Here is a 17263-nt window from a genome sequence, read left to right on the forward strand (position 1 = left end):
ATGTTCTAAAACCGATTTATAGTAAGGCCTACAACTTGCTAAATTTCCTTTAAAAATCATTGAAACATAATTGGAGTGTGTGAGTTCTAGGATATATAAAATATGTCTCAACAAAATTATAAAGAAAAAAAAGAAGAAGAAGTAGAAGAGGAAGAAAGAAGCCAAAGCCAGCCAGGCTTTGAAGGTAAATCTCCCAAGCTCTTTGCCTGAGGTCCCGTTTCATTCATGTTCTGTTTGGAGCTAAATAGCTTCTAGATTGCAACAGTGCAAAATCATGGATTATAAGAAACGATGAAATTGTTTATCTAGCAAAACAGCCCATCCTCATTTAACTTTGCTTTCTACTTATAAATCCTAAAGAGAAAACAAGGCCTTAAAAGAAAAGGAAAAGATGTAAACTTCATTGCCAACTTAATGCTTCTTATCTCTAATTTCTTTTTGTTTTGTTTTGTTTTGTTTTTTAAAGATTTCATTTATTTATTTGACAGACAGAGATCACAAGTAGGCAGAGAGGCAGGCAGAGAGAGGAGGAAGCAGGCTCCCTGCCAAGCAGAGAGCCCAATGGGGGGCTCGATCCCAGGATCCTGAGATCATGACCCGAGCTAAAGGCAGCGGCTTAACCCACTGAGCCACCCAGGTGCCCCTCTTATCTCTAATTTCGTAATTACCTATTTCCCTTGTGCCCGCAAGCCACTTTTATGATTCTGGTCACCTGTCTCCATCTCTCCCTCATAGTCCACAGCTGCTTTTGTGACTGCAGGTACTAATTATCTCCCTAACACCTCTCTCCTTCTGATTCCCAACTTTGAGTGACCCCAAGTTTCTCCCAGCTGAAATGATCACTTATCAAGAGCTCCAAGTAGAGAACATGTTCCTGTACATTTCTGTTGTCTCTCCTTTCTTGAGATACGTACCTTCAGAGGGAGCATAAATTCACTGGGGGAGAGTCTCCAGTTATCCCTGACTGATTCACACACTTGCTTCATTTTGACGCCCACCAGCCAAACAGAACCCAGGTAAACATATTTCAATAGAGTCTACCGAGAACCATTTGATGTTTTGTCAAAAAGAATTCTTTGCCTGGTTACTGTGAACCCCACCCCAGATACAATGGCTCCCTCTTGTGTTGCTATTCACCTCGGCCCTTGCCTGATGAGGTTGGAAGCACTGGGCCCCAAATGGATATGGTGGATGTGGCACAATGGGGAGTCCACAACCCCACCTGGAAAGCCTTCTGCTAAGAAAATTAGGACCTGTATTTGAGCAGGTCTCTAAATCTGACAACCACAGGACATAGAAACATGTCGACACCGTAGGAATAGCATCGACAAGACCCTCAAGGACAAGGAGCTCATACACACAGAAAGCACAAGGGAAAAACAAAGGATGACTAACCTTTGCTTAAAAGAGATTTAAGAAGCATCTCAATAGAATGCAATGTGTGGACATCATGTGGAGCCCAATTCAGACAAGCCAACTATAACAAATTTGTAAGACAAGCTGATAAATCTGAACACTGGATGTTTGATGATACAAAAGAATTACTAATGTTTTTTAAGTTTGCTAATGGTACTGCAGTTATGTTTTTTTAAAAAGAGCTTTTATATTTGAGAGATAAATGCTAAACCTTTATATGGGAGATGTCTGGGATTTGCTTCGGAGGAATGCAGTGGAAGAAGGGGAAGAGGATGGTAGAACAGGATTGACCACACACTGATAGTAGCTCAAGTGTGATGGGTAAATAGGAGTTCATTTTACTAGCCTTTCTACTTCTACATGTACATAATAATCTTCATAATAAAATGTTTGTAACAGTATTTTTTTAGATCCGTGAATGACATCCAATAAAAACCTCACCAGTAAAGGTGAGGAAAGGCTGCCATGATGTTCACTGTTAATAAGGAGAAGAATATAAGATTTTAGAGATAGAAAGATTGGCAAAGGATGAAAGCACACAGATGGATTCAGTATCATTAGAACTTACATATCTTTCATGCATTCTTGGTTATGTCCCAAACGTTACATACCTTTTAAAAATTTAGAATATGGAGACAGGGTAGGAGATTTTTTTATTGAGTAATATTTCTCTTAAGAAAGAATTCGACACTCTATAATCCATGATATTGTGAAGATTTTAGTTAAAACTTCATTCTCTATTAGTATCAGTCATATTAATACACACACACATATACACACACACCCACACACACACTGAGCTCAGGTGGGAAAGCAAGTGGGAAAAATAGTTGAAATAAGTTGCGAGTGAATGTACTTCAAGCCAGCCTTGTCTGGGTTTATTAGTGCTATTCATTCTCTCTCTTACTCAGTTTCCCTGAGTGCAGACCTTGTGGACTCCTTATTGCCCTTTCTGTCCTTGAACCTTGGCCAATGAACTTTGATAGCATGTTTCTCATATCATCTATGGTGCTACAGTGTTTCCCTCAAATAAGCTGTTTATCTTTATCCATATAATTGTTGACATATAGCTGTGTTTTATCTATCCAAATAATCTTTTATGATCTTTTGACCTAGGAAAATAGAATCTGATATATGCATTTATTTACCTGATGGACTTTAAATCAAGTCTTAGCTTAACATACTCTGCAAACGTTACAGTTGGTCTGTAACATGGTTTAGGGTTGTCCTTTGGTGTTTCTGTACCATACTTTTTTTTTTTAAGATAAAGATTTTATTTATTTGACAGACAGAGATCGCAAATAGGCAAAGAGGCAGGCAGAGAGAGAGAGGGAAGCAGGCTCCCTGCTGAGCAGAGAGCCCCATGTGGGGCTCTATCCTAGGACCCTGGGATCATGACCTGAGCTGAAGGCAGAGACTTAACCCACTGAACCACCCAGGTGCCCCATGTACCATACTTTTTAATAGATGGGAATATCGAGTACTTAATGAGCTATGGGAATCCACAGAAACAGTGTCTCCCTATATGGTGTGGTCTTGAAGATGTATTCTGTCTTTGGTTCCTTTGGCCATGTGCCCCTAGAAGGCCACAAAACCCAGTGAGGACCTACAAGAGGACCATGGTCCGGACTCACTTCACCATTTGATAGCACCTGGTCTGCCACAATGCAGCACCAGTGGTACCTAGGAAATACATTCACAATGACACTTTCAGAGGTATGATTTTATTGTCAGTGGTTGGCATGACAATCGCAAATAAAAGGAATTACGACAGGCACTTGCACAGCTGGACTTAGCTTCCCATGCAAGAGCTGAGAGTTACTGGAGCCTGCAGAGGGAGCCCTTGCATCAGGAGATAATAAACAGCCCTGAAAGCTAATTCTGGAGTTGCCCTTTTGGACTATATCCACCAATTTTGTAAGACCACATAGTCTAAGTCCTACCTCTACCATCCACAAAACAAACAAACAAACAAACAAAACTATTTAGATCGCCCAGAGCTTCCTCTTGGCCCACAAAAGGAATTCTAGACTTGAGATACTCCTTCCGTTTCCACAGGAAATGGCCAACTTTAGAACTAACTCCCTGTAGTACTTGTACATGTGAATTTAACAAATGATTCAGTGAAAGTTTCCCCTAGACCATAACTTTGTAGAGTGGTTGATTTCAACACCTTTAAAAATCATACATAATCTTATGATGGCCCTGGGAACCATTAATACCGCAAACTTCACTTTTTAATCGAAAGGAAAAGAAACCAAACGCACTATCACATTCATTCTTTTTTTCTCATTGGCAAACCTTTGCTTTGGTAACACTAAAATTACAATAATTAATAATAAAATAAATAATAATTAACATTTATTAAATGTATTATGTGGCAGGTACTTTTCATTCATTATCCCAACATCAGCTTACTTCATTTTATAGAAAGGAAACTGAGACTTCCAGATAAGGATACACAATTTCCTAGAAACCATGCAGCCAGCAGCAATCCAAACCCAGGTCAGACTCCATGTCCCACCTCCCTTCTTGGTGTTGGTGAGAGCTGGAGGCAAAACACTAAAGTCTCCATAGACTTTCTTCCAGCTACCATTTAATGCAAAGACCATGGGTCTGTGGCTGTGAAAGTCCTTTTCCTACATTCAGTTGGTCACACACACTCTCTCAAGGAGTGGAAAGAAAGCATCCTCAAAACCACATCCCTGAGAGGACCTCACCACATGTACAGTGCCCAGCTGTCTAAGACTAGCCTCTCCCTCTCCCCATCGTTGCCACTGCTCAGTTTTGTGGTTTACCCCAATGTCTTTCTTAATCTCTTTCCAGATCTTCTACCTATACCAATTCTTATTTTCTTTCTGTATCCATACTGTGATACACTTGATTTGGCAGAGTAAGGCACACTGTGATGACTACTAGAACATCAGTGTGTTAGAATTCATTCAAATGTTTTATAGACATTCTTCCATTAATTTCTCAGAATAAGCCTGTGAGGTGGGCATCATTATCCAGACCACAGAGGAGGAGGCTAAGTCCCAGGGAGAGTAAGTAACTTGCTGAGGTCACACAGCTAGTAAGTAACAGAGGTCCCCTCAGAGGGAGGGGGAAACAATCTATTTAGGAAACAATCTATTATACCTTCTGGATTTTATAAGATTTAAATAAGATATTTGAGAAGATAGTGCTCTTCAAGACAAAGTAGCCCAATGAGACTGCCTTCCCCCACCCCCACCACACGGATAGATGAGGCTCTAATCCCTGCTTTGCCCTTAGTCTATGCCTGTTAGGTCCCTGCCACTCTTTGGGAGGACTGTGGAAGCAGGTTACAGTTGTTCTAAAAGGGATTTCATGCTTTTCTACTTGGGGGATAATGAAAAGCAAACTGAATTCACTATTAAAAGAATGAGCTGCTAAAAAATTTCCCCAGGAATAGTACTCAAGATTCTACCAAATGGAACCAGGGAATGACTGAGTTTCAAAATAACTCATAAGTCAACGTGATGATTAACAACTGCCTCATGTTTCTTCCTTTCGGGTTTTGTATTTTTTAAGATTTTATCTATTTATTTGAGAGACAAAGAATGAGAGAGAGAGCATGAGAAGGGGGAGGGTCAGAGGGAGAAGGAGACTCCCCATTGAGCAGGGAGCCTGATGTAGGACTCCACCCCAGGACTCCAGGACCATGATCTGAGATGAAGGCAGTCACTTAACCAAATAAGCCACCCGGGCGCCATCATTTCTGGCTTCTAAATAAAATTAAGATCTAACTACAAAGGCTTTAGTTACCGCAAACATAAGCACCGCTCTGGAGTGGATTCTGTAATGAACTTAGGCACTGGTCTGGTAACTCTGCCGTACCTGCCAGGATGGCCATAGAAATTTAGCTTTTTGTAAGCTTCTGAATAGACAGCTTGATACTGAGAATGCGTATTGGTTGTTGACTGGACTTTGTCACAGCACTCAGCCACTTTTCACCAACACCCTTTAATGTGAAAAGGGAGACAGGAACAGTTACCAGCCCAATTATCAGGGAGATGTGAAAATAATGAAGAAGGTGCTAGAAAACAAGCACTCAGATCATAATAACATTTGCAGCATATTTTCCCAATGTATTTTCAAAATATTTTAAATAATTTCCATTCTTCCAACTAATTTCTCTCCTAGAGCTTTAATATTCACCCTCAAGCTTCAGTGTCTCAAAGTCCATGATAACTTAAAAACTTGCTTAGGGATGGTTGGGGGGGTGTTGGAAGAGGAGGAGACAGTCAACAATTTGATTGTTTCTTTTCTCAAAATCAACTCATCAAAGATGAACAAAAGATTCCCCTTTGCCAAGGTGCTGAGAATCTCATTGAAGAGGTAGAGTCTTTCTTATTTAGCTACATTGGGAATCTTGAAAATAGAAATTCTTATATTGGGGACACCTGGGTGGCTCAGTTGGTTAAGCAGCTGCCTTCAGCTCAGGTCATGATCCCAGCGTTCTGGGATCGAGTCCCACATCGGGCTCCTTGCTGAGCGGGGAGCCTGCTTCTCCCTCTGCCTCTGCCTGCCATTCTGTCTGCCTGTGCTCGCTCGCTCTCCCTCTCTCTCTCTGATAAATAAATAAAATCTTTAAAAAAAAAAAAAGAAATTCTGATATTGTTCCTAATGACAGAGAGAAGAGAAGGCTCTCTTATAATGATATTTAATATAGTTTCCCACAGAGGGAGAGCTTCTCTAGTCTGAATGACTGAAAATAAAAATGTGTTGATGGGTGGCCAGTGCTAGGAGGATTTATTGTGTGTCTCCAGGGCTGAAGGGAGAGGTGGTATGTATGTACTGCTGGAGAGAGAAATGCAGAGCTAGGAAAACAGCAAAGAGAGATGAAAGTAGCCTTGAAGGTCACAACACAGACCAAATATAGCTCTGATTTTAAAGAACGTGCATGGAACTGAATTGGGGAATAACCTTGAAAAGTCACCTAGTCAAGTTTTCCTGGTCTTGAATGTGACCTTTTCTGAAATTTAAAGGTCAAGTTGCTTGGTATTTCAACTTGATATGGCTCTGGCTCTAATTAGTCCTGGTTTTGAGCTGATTATCTTGCCTGTCACAATTTTGCAGTCCTGTTATGGGAGGTGGGTTTCTCCTGCTCCAACCTGTAGTCGCAGATGCTTAACGTCACTGTCATGAAGTCTGTATCCGAGGCCAGCCCTCCTTGTCAGAGACTGTTCAAAATGGAGTTTCTTGTCCAGTCCATGTCCACCAACGGAATTCACAAATTCCTAATGCAGCTCTGTGTGAATCGCTCCTCTGTTCTGCCATGGCCTGTTGGTGGTGTGCACATATGTGAGCCATTGCAGAGAACAGAGGGGCAATTCAAATGCTGGGAATGTTTTTAGAATAATGACACTCGGTGGAATTTCACAGAGCCTTGCATTTTAATTTATGACTATGGACCAATTTTGTCAAATAAAGCATGTATTTACAATACGCAAATATTTAAAGCTTTTAAAAAATGTTTAACTCCTCTGGGTTTGGGTTTGTGCCTCTTATTAATGTTTATGTAATTTAAGTTTGGATGATGGGAAAGGTTGGCTGGCTGGAAAGGAAAAACAATCTCACTATATGCCGAGATATCTAGAAGATAGCTTTGAAAATGAAGCATCTGCAGATCAGGGCAAGTCAGTTTCTCTGCTCTGATTTATTCATTCATTTCATCTGCATTCATTCATCCATATTCATAGTCTCCCTCTTACACATGACACAATATAGTATCAACACTGTTTCTCTTGTAAAGGGGCAAGGTGTTCAACCTTTCTGCTTCCTTATCTCCTTACCTATAAAACAAGGGGGTAGTTTAAAATGCAATGATATCCTGGAAATATTTAGGTAGTATATAATGTCTATTGACATAGTATGCAATAATAATAGCAACAACCCAACATATGCTTCCCGCCCACAGATTTTATTCCAACCACTTGATGGTGAAGAGGCCCCTTGAGGGCCCTAACAGTCAGGTTAGAGCCCCTCTGTGCTTACTGTCTTTCCTGGTCCCAGCTCACCTCCTCCGAAGTTTCAGGGAAGAAATGGCTCCTTCTCTGATGAACTACCATGCCGAAGGGGGCTAAAAGAGCTGAGAGAGGTACGTGGCAGGATGTACCTGCCCTTACTGAGCTCAGGAGAGGCACTCCTTGCATGCCTCTTCTAGGAGGCCAAGAGTAAACTCTCACACTCAGAGATATCAGTGGCTCAGCCCTGGGTCCCATGTACCTCTTGAGCCTTTGCAGGTGAAAATACAGGAGCAAAGAGTCAAGTGAGCTTCCCAAAGGCAGGTGAGGGTCACATAATGATAGTCCCCAAATCACAAAGCATCTTTTTTGTCTATAGGGGTTCAGTGAAAAAGTACAGGCAGCACGAAAAAAGATCCTTGAGCTTGCTTTCCCCATCAACAAACAAGTCTGGGTCCGGGGAACTGGGCACTAGGTGAGTGCTTCCCATTCAGCAAGAAAGTAAGTTGTCAGTTTCTCTTCCAGGCATGTGTCAAAAGCAGATTTTAAAACTGTATCTCCTATCTACTTAGAAATGTAGTTTTTATAAGAATTTTAGAAGTCTTTCAGAAGCCTTGTCAAAATTCAGATGCAATTGAAGGTAACTATATATAAAAGTACTATAACCACTGATGTCATATGGAATTCTTCCCCTTGGAAAAAAAGCCAGAGAGCACCACAAGGGTGCAAGATGTCAGGGACTGCTTCTGATAGGTTTTGAAACATAGAAGCTTTGATTCTAATGTCTGTGTCGTATGCTAAACACATGTGCCTAAATAGCACCATTAACTAAATAGCACCAAAACCTACCATAAATTGTCAACCCTAATGGTTTCCTCATTTCAAAACACATTTGTTTTGTAAGTTAATGTGCTTTTAGGCCAGAATTTTAAGGTGACTACACAGAGTTTAAATGAAAAACATATCTGATATGTATCTCTATACAATTATACACACACACAGACATACTCCCACATACTTACAATTTCTCTGGTATTTTAAGTCAGAATGAAAGGAGGTGAATTTTGCATACCTTTGAGACCAATGCTTTCACTACCATTGATACCTTTAGGTACTTTGAGGGTCTCACCTCCACTTTACCAAACCAGAAGAACAAAGTTAGGTGGAATTAAACTTTTCTAAATATCTCTCTTTCTTTACTTCTCTCTCTCTCTCTGTGTGTGTGTGTGTGTGGTTTCCAAAAGTTTTCTTCAGAGAAAAAGACGACATAAAGACTTTAAGGCCCCTACCAAAGACGAGAGATGATATTGAAAATTATTTAAAAGCTGGTGTTTGCTTTTAGGATTTCCTTTATTTCCAAGTTTGTGATCCAAGTTCATTAATTCTAAGACCAGCGTGCATGATTTCCAGGATAAAACTTTTTCTCAGAAGCCACAGGATGAGGTCAAAGAGAGAAAGGAAAGGCAGCTGAGAGTAGGCTGGGGGAGGGGGGAGGCAGATCCTAGCCAATATTCTCTCCTCCCCTCAGCTAAGAATGAGCTGTCTGATGCTGCCTCCCCTCAGCCTTCCGTGTGGGCCAACAGAGATAATGAGTCTCCCTTAATACACATCTATGGCAATATGTTGGTTGTTTCAAAAAGTAAAATAGGCAATGTAAAATTTTGAAGGAACAAGCTTTTTCTTGACTTCCCTCTGCCTAAAATGTACATGATAGTGAATACAGGGGACTTTCAGAGAAAACCAGTATATGGAATCATTTACTAAACGTTTTAGTTTGTATGTTAAATGACCTGACATAATAGAATACTCACAAGAAGCAAATTAAAAAAAAATGTTTTCTATGTATAATTGCCTGCCTTTATAATCATTGCTAAATGTAGAGCAGTAACTTAATAGTGTAATTTATATGTATATGTATATACTATGTATACTTACCTAAATATATAGATATTGTCTGTCTATATACATCTATAGAGGTATTATCATAGGTATATACTATGTATATTATCTAAAATATAATAACCTATTCAGTGGAAGTATAAATGATCATGTTTCCATTAGAATACAAACACATTCCAATATACATTTAATACATTTAATTTAATTTATTTAATACATTTTATTTCATGCCATAAATTAAATAAGTTTCTACTTTCCTCACTAAAGGAATATTTACTTAATAATTTATATAATAGCAAAAGTTTTCATCCATGCTCCACTCAGAGCAGAAAACAGCAAAGTTTACATATTGAAATGTCTTCCAATTTTTAAATTTTAACATTTGACAGATGACTATGCTTTAAGGAAAAAAAAAGAATACTACCATACCCAAGTATGCTTCCTTATCTCCATACCTTCAGTATGGTTTATTGACACTGTCAAGATATGTTAGAGGATTGGATTCAGTTCTGAGTCAGACCAAGCCAGAACCTCGATAAAAGTATCTCACGTGTGCTCCTCTGTATAGTTTACATATAGTTTACATAGTACTTTCAGACACAGCCTCTCCCTGGGCTCTCGTGATTACGCTAACAGAGATGGAGGAGTCAAGCTGTCCTTTACAGACAATACTTAGCGCCATGGGTTTCCCACCTTTCACTGTCCCAACGAGAAGGCAAAAGGGCCCCTGCCTCACTGTACAGAAGTATCGGCAAGGTGATGTCTCTCCCACAGGCTGGGGCAGAGACCAAAAAATCAAAACAAGAAGCTGACATTGAGCAATTAGAACATCTCTCTCTAATGACCCAGAAGCACTGGAAAAACTAAGTAGATATGTTTCTACAGACATGTTTTCTCTTTAGGGTAGTAGTAATCGTTCATTCACTTTCCACTCACTCAACATGTTTCACAGCCCCTACTGGGTGGCGCGGCTACTTCTGGTGCCAGGAATTTGGCAGGGATCAAGACAAAGAGCCTACCTTCAGGAAAACTACACTCTGGTGGGACCCACAGAACAGTAAATGAGCAAGATGGTTTGAAAAAGTGGTTTTGCTATGGAGGACATCCACAGGGGCATGTGAGTGTGATGAGTGAAGGGAGAGACGGTTGTCCTTTGTTTAGGTGATCAGGCTCAGGTTAGGCGAGATTTGAGCTGTGGCCGTAAGAATGAACCATCTTGACAGAGCCAAGACCCAGAAGCAAGAATGAACTGAAATAGAGTGGGCCAGTGTAGCCCACAGAAGGCAACAAGGAGAAGGGGGTAGGAACTATAATCAGGTCGTGAAGGAATACATAGGTCATAGGAAGCAGTAGGATCTTGTTTTAAGTGCAGAGAGAATCCATCAGAGTGTTTTTTGAGAAGGAAAGTATTCCGATCTGATTGAAGACAGCTCTGCCTGACAGGTAACAGAAGGGCCGAGGTTGAAGAGGGAAAGCCCATGGAGGGGTTATTTTAATGGCCCAGACAAGGGATGATGGTGGTCTGCCCTGGTGAAGCAGAAGAAGAAAAGCAGCTAGAATCAAAATGTATTTTGAAAAGAGAACTGACAACATTTACCAAAAGACTAGACATGGAGGGAGAGGAAAAGGAAGGGGCAAAAATGACTCAAGTCTCCTGGCTTGGGCATGGATGAGATGGGTGGTGCCATTTATAGGCTCATGAGGTGAAAATCAAAATTAAATTAAATTTTGGGCTTTAGGTTAGAGATGTCTGTGAGAAATCCAAGAGAAGTTATATGGTAAGAAACTAGATGTGTACAACCAGAGCTTAGGGGGAAAGACAGAAATCTGAAAGGCATCAGCATGTGAGTAGTGGCTAAAACCATGGGGCTGGAGGAGATCAGGGAAGAGATGTCTAAAGGAGAAGGAGGGCTCTGGACGTAATTCTGCCTTTGGTACAGAAAACAAAGCATCAAAGGAATCTGAGAGTTGCTACCAGAGAAGAAGGAGAAAATCCACTAAATTAATCCATGTTCAAATTTGTGTAAATTCCCCCAGGAAGTCCATAGGTGAAGATAAATAACTATCAATTCTTTAGACGCCACTGCTCCTCTATTATGTCTGATAAAAAGACTTCACCATTACCAAAGTCACTTACCTACAAAACATCTTCTTAGAAGCTACTATGTTGCCTACTTTAAAATCTTACCTTTGCTCCGGTGTCTCCCACTCCACGTAAGCCCATGGGCCCAGGGGGTCCTGGTAGTCCCCGAGGTCCCTGAGATGATATAATAAGGAAGAGGGTGAACATCCTTGTCATGCGCAGTATTTATTAAGAAGGAAGGAAGGAAGGAAGGAAGGGAGGGAGGGAAAGGAAAAGAAAATAAAAGAAAGAAAAAAAAGGAGGGGGGGCAATGAAGGAAATTGTAGTGATATCCACACTTACAGCCACGCCAGGATAGCCATCCCCTTTGAGTCCTGGAGCACCCACTGGTCCTCGAGGTCCTTGGGCCCCCTGCGTAAATTCAACACTGGGTGACATCACAAGACTAAATGATGAAACATCTGGCAAAACTTAAGCACAATACCAACTCTCTATGGCAAACATGCACTTGATGTTTGAATGATTTTAAAAATTTTAGAAGGGAAGTCTGCCACATATGACAACTTGTTTTAAGTATCTTTTCATAAGTCTTACCTACTTGTGTTTGGTGGGAAGCGTGGAATGAATACAGGGAATATATGTGAACCTTACAAAATCCTCTATAGGAAACATATTCATAGGAATTAAAAAATGACTGATCAGTGATATTTTAATTTTTAAAATTACATTTTTTTCTGGGGTGTCTAGGTGGCCCAGTGTGTTAAAGCCTCTGCCTTCGGCTCAGGTCATGATCCCAGGATCCTGGGATCAAGCCCTGCATCGAGCTCTCTGCTTGGCAGGGAGCCTGCTTCCTCCTCTCTCTCTCTGCCTGCCTCTCTGCCTACCTGTGATCTCTGTCTGTCAAATAAATAAATAAAATCTTTTAAAAAAATAAAAAATAAAATTATATTTTTCATATCATAAATTGTAGACAAGTATTAAAATAAGAAATTTTAATACATATAGTGTGAGGAGAAGAGAAGGAAAGAATACGTAGCAAAATCTCAAGTGTAAAATTTTGAATGTCAAATTACATAATTATACACTACCTATTGTTAATGTTACACCTAATTTCCTCTCCAATGGGGCCTGAGTCACACAGTGAATAAATAAGCCCATATGAAAATTAAAAACAGATTAAAAAAAAGTTATAAATAGATAGGACACACAGTTTATGATTCGTATCTTGAGACCTAGAAAGAAGTCCTAAATATTGCTTTACATGGTAACCTTTAGCATCAAAAACTATAGTAGCTATAATTGGCATCCTATACAGAGGATTGGGAAGCATGATTACTGCCTTTTGAATAACAGAATTTTCTGAGATGTGTAACTCTCCTTCAGATGGAAATCAAAGGCTTTTTTTTTTTTTTTTTTTTTGAGAGCGCAATTGCAGGCAAAGTGGGGAGGGCTAGAGAGGAAGGGAGGGAGAACCTCAATCAGACTCCCTGCGGAGCTCAGAGCCCAACTTGGGGCTCCATCTCCTGATCCTGAGATCATGACTTGAGCAGAAACCAAGGCTCAGTCACTTAACTGACCAAGCCACCCAGGTGCCCCACGGATCAAAGAAATTTCTGACTAAAGTAAAATGGAGAGAGAGGAAATAAAAAAATGAAGAAGACTCTCAGGCTTAGAAAATATAAATCTATTTTGCTATATATAAAACATGTAATTCTTTCTGTATCACATTCGGTTCTGTTACTGTGATAACTCTTCTTCTAATGGCCCTTGTCAACACATATAAATTATTTTGATTTAAGGCTGTTCTTATTTCTAAATATTTATGGTTGGGAGAAACTGATCATTGGCAGACCTGTGTTTTGGAAAAAGTAGCAGAATTCTCCACGCTTTCCTTATATGCAAGGAGCTCACATTCTGATCATACTGCCAGTATTCCAAGCCAAATGTAGCCCCAAACCCAACTTCCCAAAGTTGTTCCTAGCTCTACTTCTAGGAATGAATACCTGCCAGAGGCAGGGGGAGGTGGTGAGGAAACTTGCATACTCCTTAAGCAATAAAAAAGTTAAGTTTATTTAGAAAACCAGGAATACAATAGCTGCTTTTTTCCTATTAAATCTGAGACTGGTTTTGCGTGATGAACCTTCTTAAGAATGATCTTTAGAAAACAGGAGACCCCTTATAAAACTTAATGGACTGTTTATCATCAACAAAAACACAGGATGATCCCTTCCAGTTAAGTGATGGAGAGCAAAAAAAGTTCTTTGGGAGCGGTGAATCTTGGTGTATCCTTAGCCACAGCAAACTAACCAATCACATCTCAGAAGGATTTCTTGTGCTAGTCCAACCATATTTCAGATTAAAGCCCTAAACATTCCACATGGACATGTCCCCAGATAAGATGCCCCTTTCTTTCCATGCTCACACAAGGAACAGGGCCCCAACCAAACAAAGCAGGAACTGCTCCCTGGTTAAGCTGGAAGGAAAAGAAAACCAGAATCAAAATTCATTTTCAGTTTTTATTCCTAAATTTCAAGACTATAACAGATTATCAGCAGCTGCTACTGTTTATCCACTGGCACCCATATTGGGAGGAAAAAAATGTTAAAATATTTATAGTTTACAACTACACATTTTTTTTTCCCTAGAGATCTGGGTCCTGCGTTCTGTAAAAATTTCAGTTAGCTTGTTACTTCTCATGTTCATAGGAAATATCAGGGGCCAGGGAGAGGGCACTGCTCTGTCTCAGTTTTTATTCTGTGTCAGATTTTAAATTTGTGTCAGATTTTCATTTGGACTCCTCATAATATTTTTATAGGGAGAATTTTTGTCCCTTGGCCTTGATGCACTGGATTCAAGAAAATGTCCTGCAGAGTGATTTGAAACGTCTCTCTCATTCAGCAGAAATTAAGGTAGAAATCTTAATCTGGTGTTTCATAACAGACTTTAGGGGAGGGCCTGGGAGCTCCCTGAAGTCATATGCAAAACTGAATTACGTGCCAAGACTTCCATCTGACATTTAACCTTTGAAAGGCTTAAAAAGTAGTGCATTAGGGAAGAATGACAGAAGGAGTATCGTTAGAGGCCAAGGGATTAGAAAAATTGTGGAGTAAGGAGTCGGAACACATCAATTAAATACATCACCAACAATGCCAATAATGATCAGTAAAAAACAGGGTGGGGATCTTTATAAATCTAGGCCGCACATTTAACTGGATTTTACTTTTATTGTAAAGAAAAGTATAAGTAGAGAGAAGTAGCTTTAAATCATGGAACTAGGAATATGCAGATTCAGGAAGTTATCAAACTATATGAAAATTGCCATCCAAACATTCTTGATAAAGGCCATAGCTATAGTTTTAGCATGAGGAAATTTGGAATTTTCTCCTTGCCTCCTACATAGCTTGGGTTGCCATGTGCCTCAGAGTCAGGCGAGTGGGATGACCATCTTGTTCTAGTTTGCCCAGGACTGGCTCTGTTTTAGCTTGAAAATCCCACATCCCAGAACCTTCTGTGTCCCCAGTAAACCAGTAAACTGTCACTCTAGCAAGAACAACTGTTAAAGTGATTAGGAATAAGTCAAGCAGAGAGAGTCAAGTATCATATGGTTTCACTTTCTTGTGGAGCATAAGGAATAACATGGAGGACATGGGGAGATGGAGAGGAGAAGGGAGTTGGGGAAAATTGGAAGGGGAGATGAACCATGATGGACTCTGAAAAACAATCTGACAGTTTTGGAGGGGCGAGAGGTGGGAGGTTGGGTGAGCCTGGTGGTGGGTATTATGGAGGGCATGGATTGCCTGGAACACTGGGTGTGGTGCATGGACAATGAATTCTGGAACACTGAAAAGAAATTTAAAAAATAAATAAAAAATTTTTAAAAAGTGATTAGGAACAATGGAGGTGAGGATCCTCCCTCCAACTTTAAAAGGAGCTCTCTCCAACTTAATAACAGTATATAGGAGATTTCACATTGTATTTCAAAGAGGGTTCTAAGTTTTCTTTTCTGAAGTTTTGAAAATCACTGCTATTAGTACTGGATGGATCCTTTTTATCCAGAAGAGGCAATCTGACAGAACGAAAGCCGGTTTCAAAACCACATAAAAACATGCTACTAATTTGATACAGTGCTGAATATGGAGCCCCGAAGCCCGTTCTCATAAACAGGGATGGGATGTGTTTGTGACATTTGGAATGTTAAATTTTGCTGTCATGCTGAGTTTTGTGTAAGCAGGGAAATGGTGCTTTGTTGCCATGGAAAATAGATATGATTACTTAAAACTGTCATCTCCTATGATTATTTGCATTTTCATTTAAAACAACTCTGAAAGATGGAAAACAAAGCAGAGAAATTGAATTCAGTAAAGGTCCCAAACATGAACTTCTTGGACAATGTTTTGCAAAAGAGATACCTAGGCTGTTAATATGTAAATAAGGAAGCTACGGGTCATATAATCTCTTATTTCACAGACATTACAAAAGAAGCATTTTCAAACAAATGTTTAGTCATCTACAATCTAACCATAGGAGCTATCATCCCTCCACATTCATGAAAAATGGATCATCTGATGGTTTGATTTTTAAAAACAATGATAGTGTACTTTCGCATTAGAGTCCATCATTGTGGAGTGAGGAGAAAAGTCTCAACTATCAATTTTCTGTGCATTAATCCCCCTTTCCCTTCTCTCTCTTTCTCTTTCTCTTTTTATATATTTTTAAAAGATTTTATTTATTTATTTGACAGATAAAGATCACAAGTAGGCAGAGAGGCAGGCAGATAGAGAGAAAGAGGGAAGCAGGCTCCCTGCCGAGCAGGGAGCCCGATTTGGGGCTCGATCCCAGGACCCTGAGATCATGACCTGAGCCGAAGGCAGACACCCTAACCACTGAGCCACCCAGGTGCCCCTCCCTTCTCTCTTATAGAGGGGAAAAAAGAACACAAATAAAGCCTACCTTTGGTCCTCGAACAGCAATTCCTGGTTCTCCTTTAAATCCAGGCATCCCCGGTCCTCCTCTATCTCCCTGCACATTTCAAATAATGTTCAGTTTCAGGCTTTAAATGGTGGGAGAAACCATAATAGCATAAAACACCAAAGAGTGAGGCAATTTATAAAGGGCTTAATCTATCAGTCTCGGATCTTGAGGAAGTAGCTTCCTCTAATATATTTGAGGGGGATTTCAAATACCAAGCAAATAAAAGCTGTCAGTGAGGACTGTGACAACTGTTTATAGAAAGGCCACTGAAATAAGTGGCTATCTAGACTCAAATATTTAGACTATACGAATACCCAGGAAAGCTCTTAAATCTGAGTGGTTTTCTTTTCTGCCAGACTCTCTGATTATTAATCCTACTAGATTCTTCTGAATAAACACAATAAATTTTTACCTGCATTAGGGTCTAGAATTTGGTAGAGGTAGCTCATGGTGAAGTGACAACTTCAAGACCAGGAGCAAGAAACCTGTTTCTAATCTTCAATTTCCTGCTAGCCTTTAGTTTGCTTACTTGTGAAATGTCAGGGTTGAACCAGATAAAATCTTGGGGTTCTTCCAAAACTAAAATTCTAGTTTACTGATATCATGAATGTTCCCCACGCCAACTGCCAAAGATCCAAGTTATAACTCAATCAATCATTCATTCATTGATTCACTCACTCACTCCCAAAAATGCATACCTTTGGCCCAGGTGGTCCAGGGATTGATGCTCCGGGCATCCCAAAAGGGCCCATAATTCCTGGTTCACCCTAAAAAGAAAAGAGCAAAATACTCATTACATTACAATCAAAGAAACCATATATAAGAATTATATTAGGAAAAACATAGAAATGTATTTCCAGCATTTTAAAATATTATGAGCTGTTTCACAGATCAATGTGAAAATATT

At 39.9% G+C, this 17263-nt stretch overlaps 1 protein-coding gene across 2 annotated transcripts in view; it reads right to left on the reverse strand.

The window, feature by feature from the left end:
- Window positions 1-17263, reverse strand: part of COL28A1 (collagen type XXVIII alpha 1 chain) — a 153269-nt gene that overhangs the window by 54752 nt on the left and 81254 nt on the right. For both annotated transcript variants that reach the window (XM_044246092.1, XM_044246093.1), the window contains 4 exons: window positions 17055-17123; window positions 16336-16404; window positions 11728-11796; window positions 11491-11559 (listed from right to left, as the gene is read on the reverse strand). In XM_044246092.1, the coding sequence (XP_044102027.1) occupies window positions 11491-11559; window positions 11728-11796; window positions 16336-16404; window positions 17055-17123 (276 nt within the window). The remainder of the gene's footprint in view (window positions 1-11490; window positions 11560-11727; window positions 11797-16335; window positions 16405-17054; window positions 17124-17263) is intronic.

The sequence above is a fragment of the Neovison vison genome, chromosome 4 (genome assembly GCF_020171115.1).
Source record: "Neovison vison isolate M4711 chromosome 4, ASM_NN_V1, whole genome shotgun sequence".
Lineage (NCBI taxonomy): Eukaryota > Metazoa > Chordata > Mammalia > Carnivora > Mustelidae > Neogale > Neogale vison.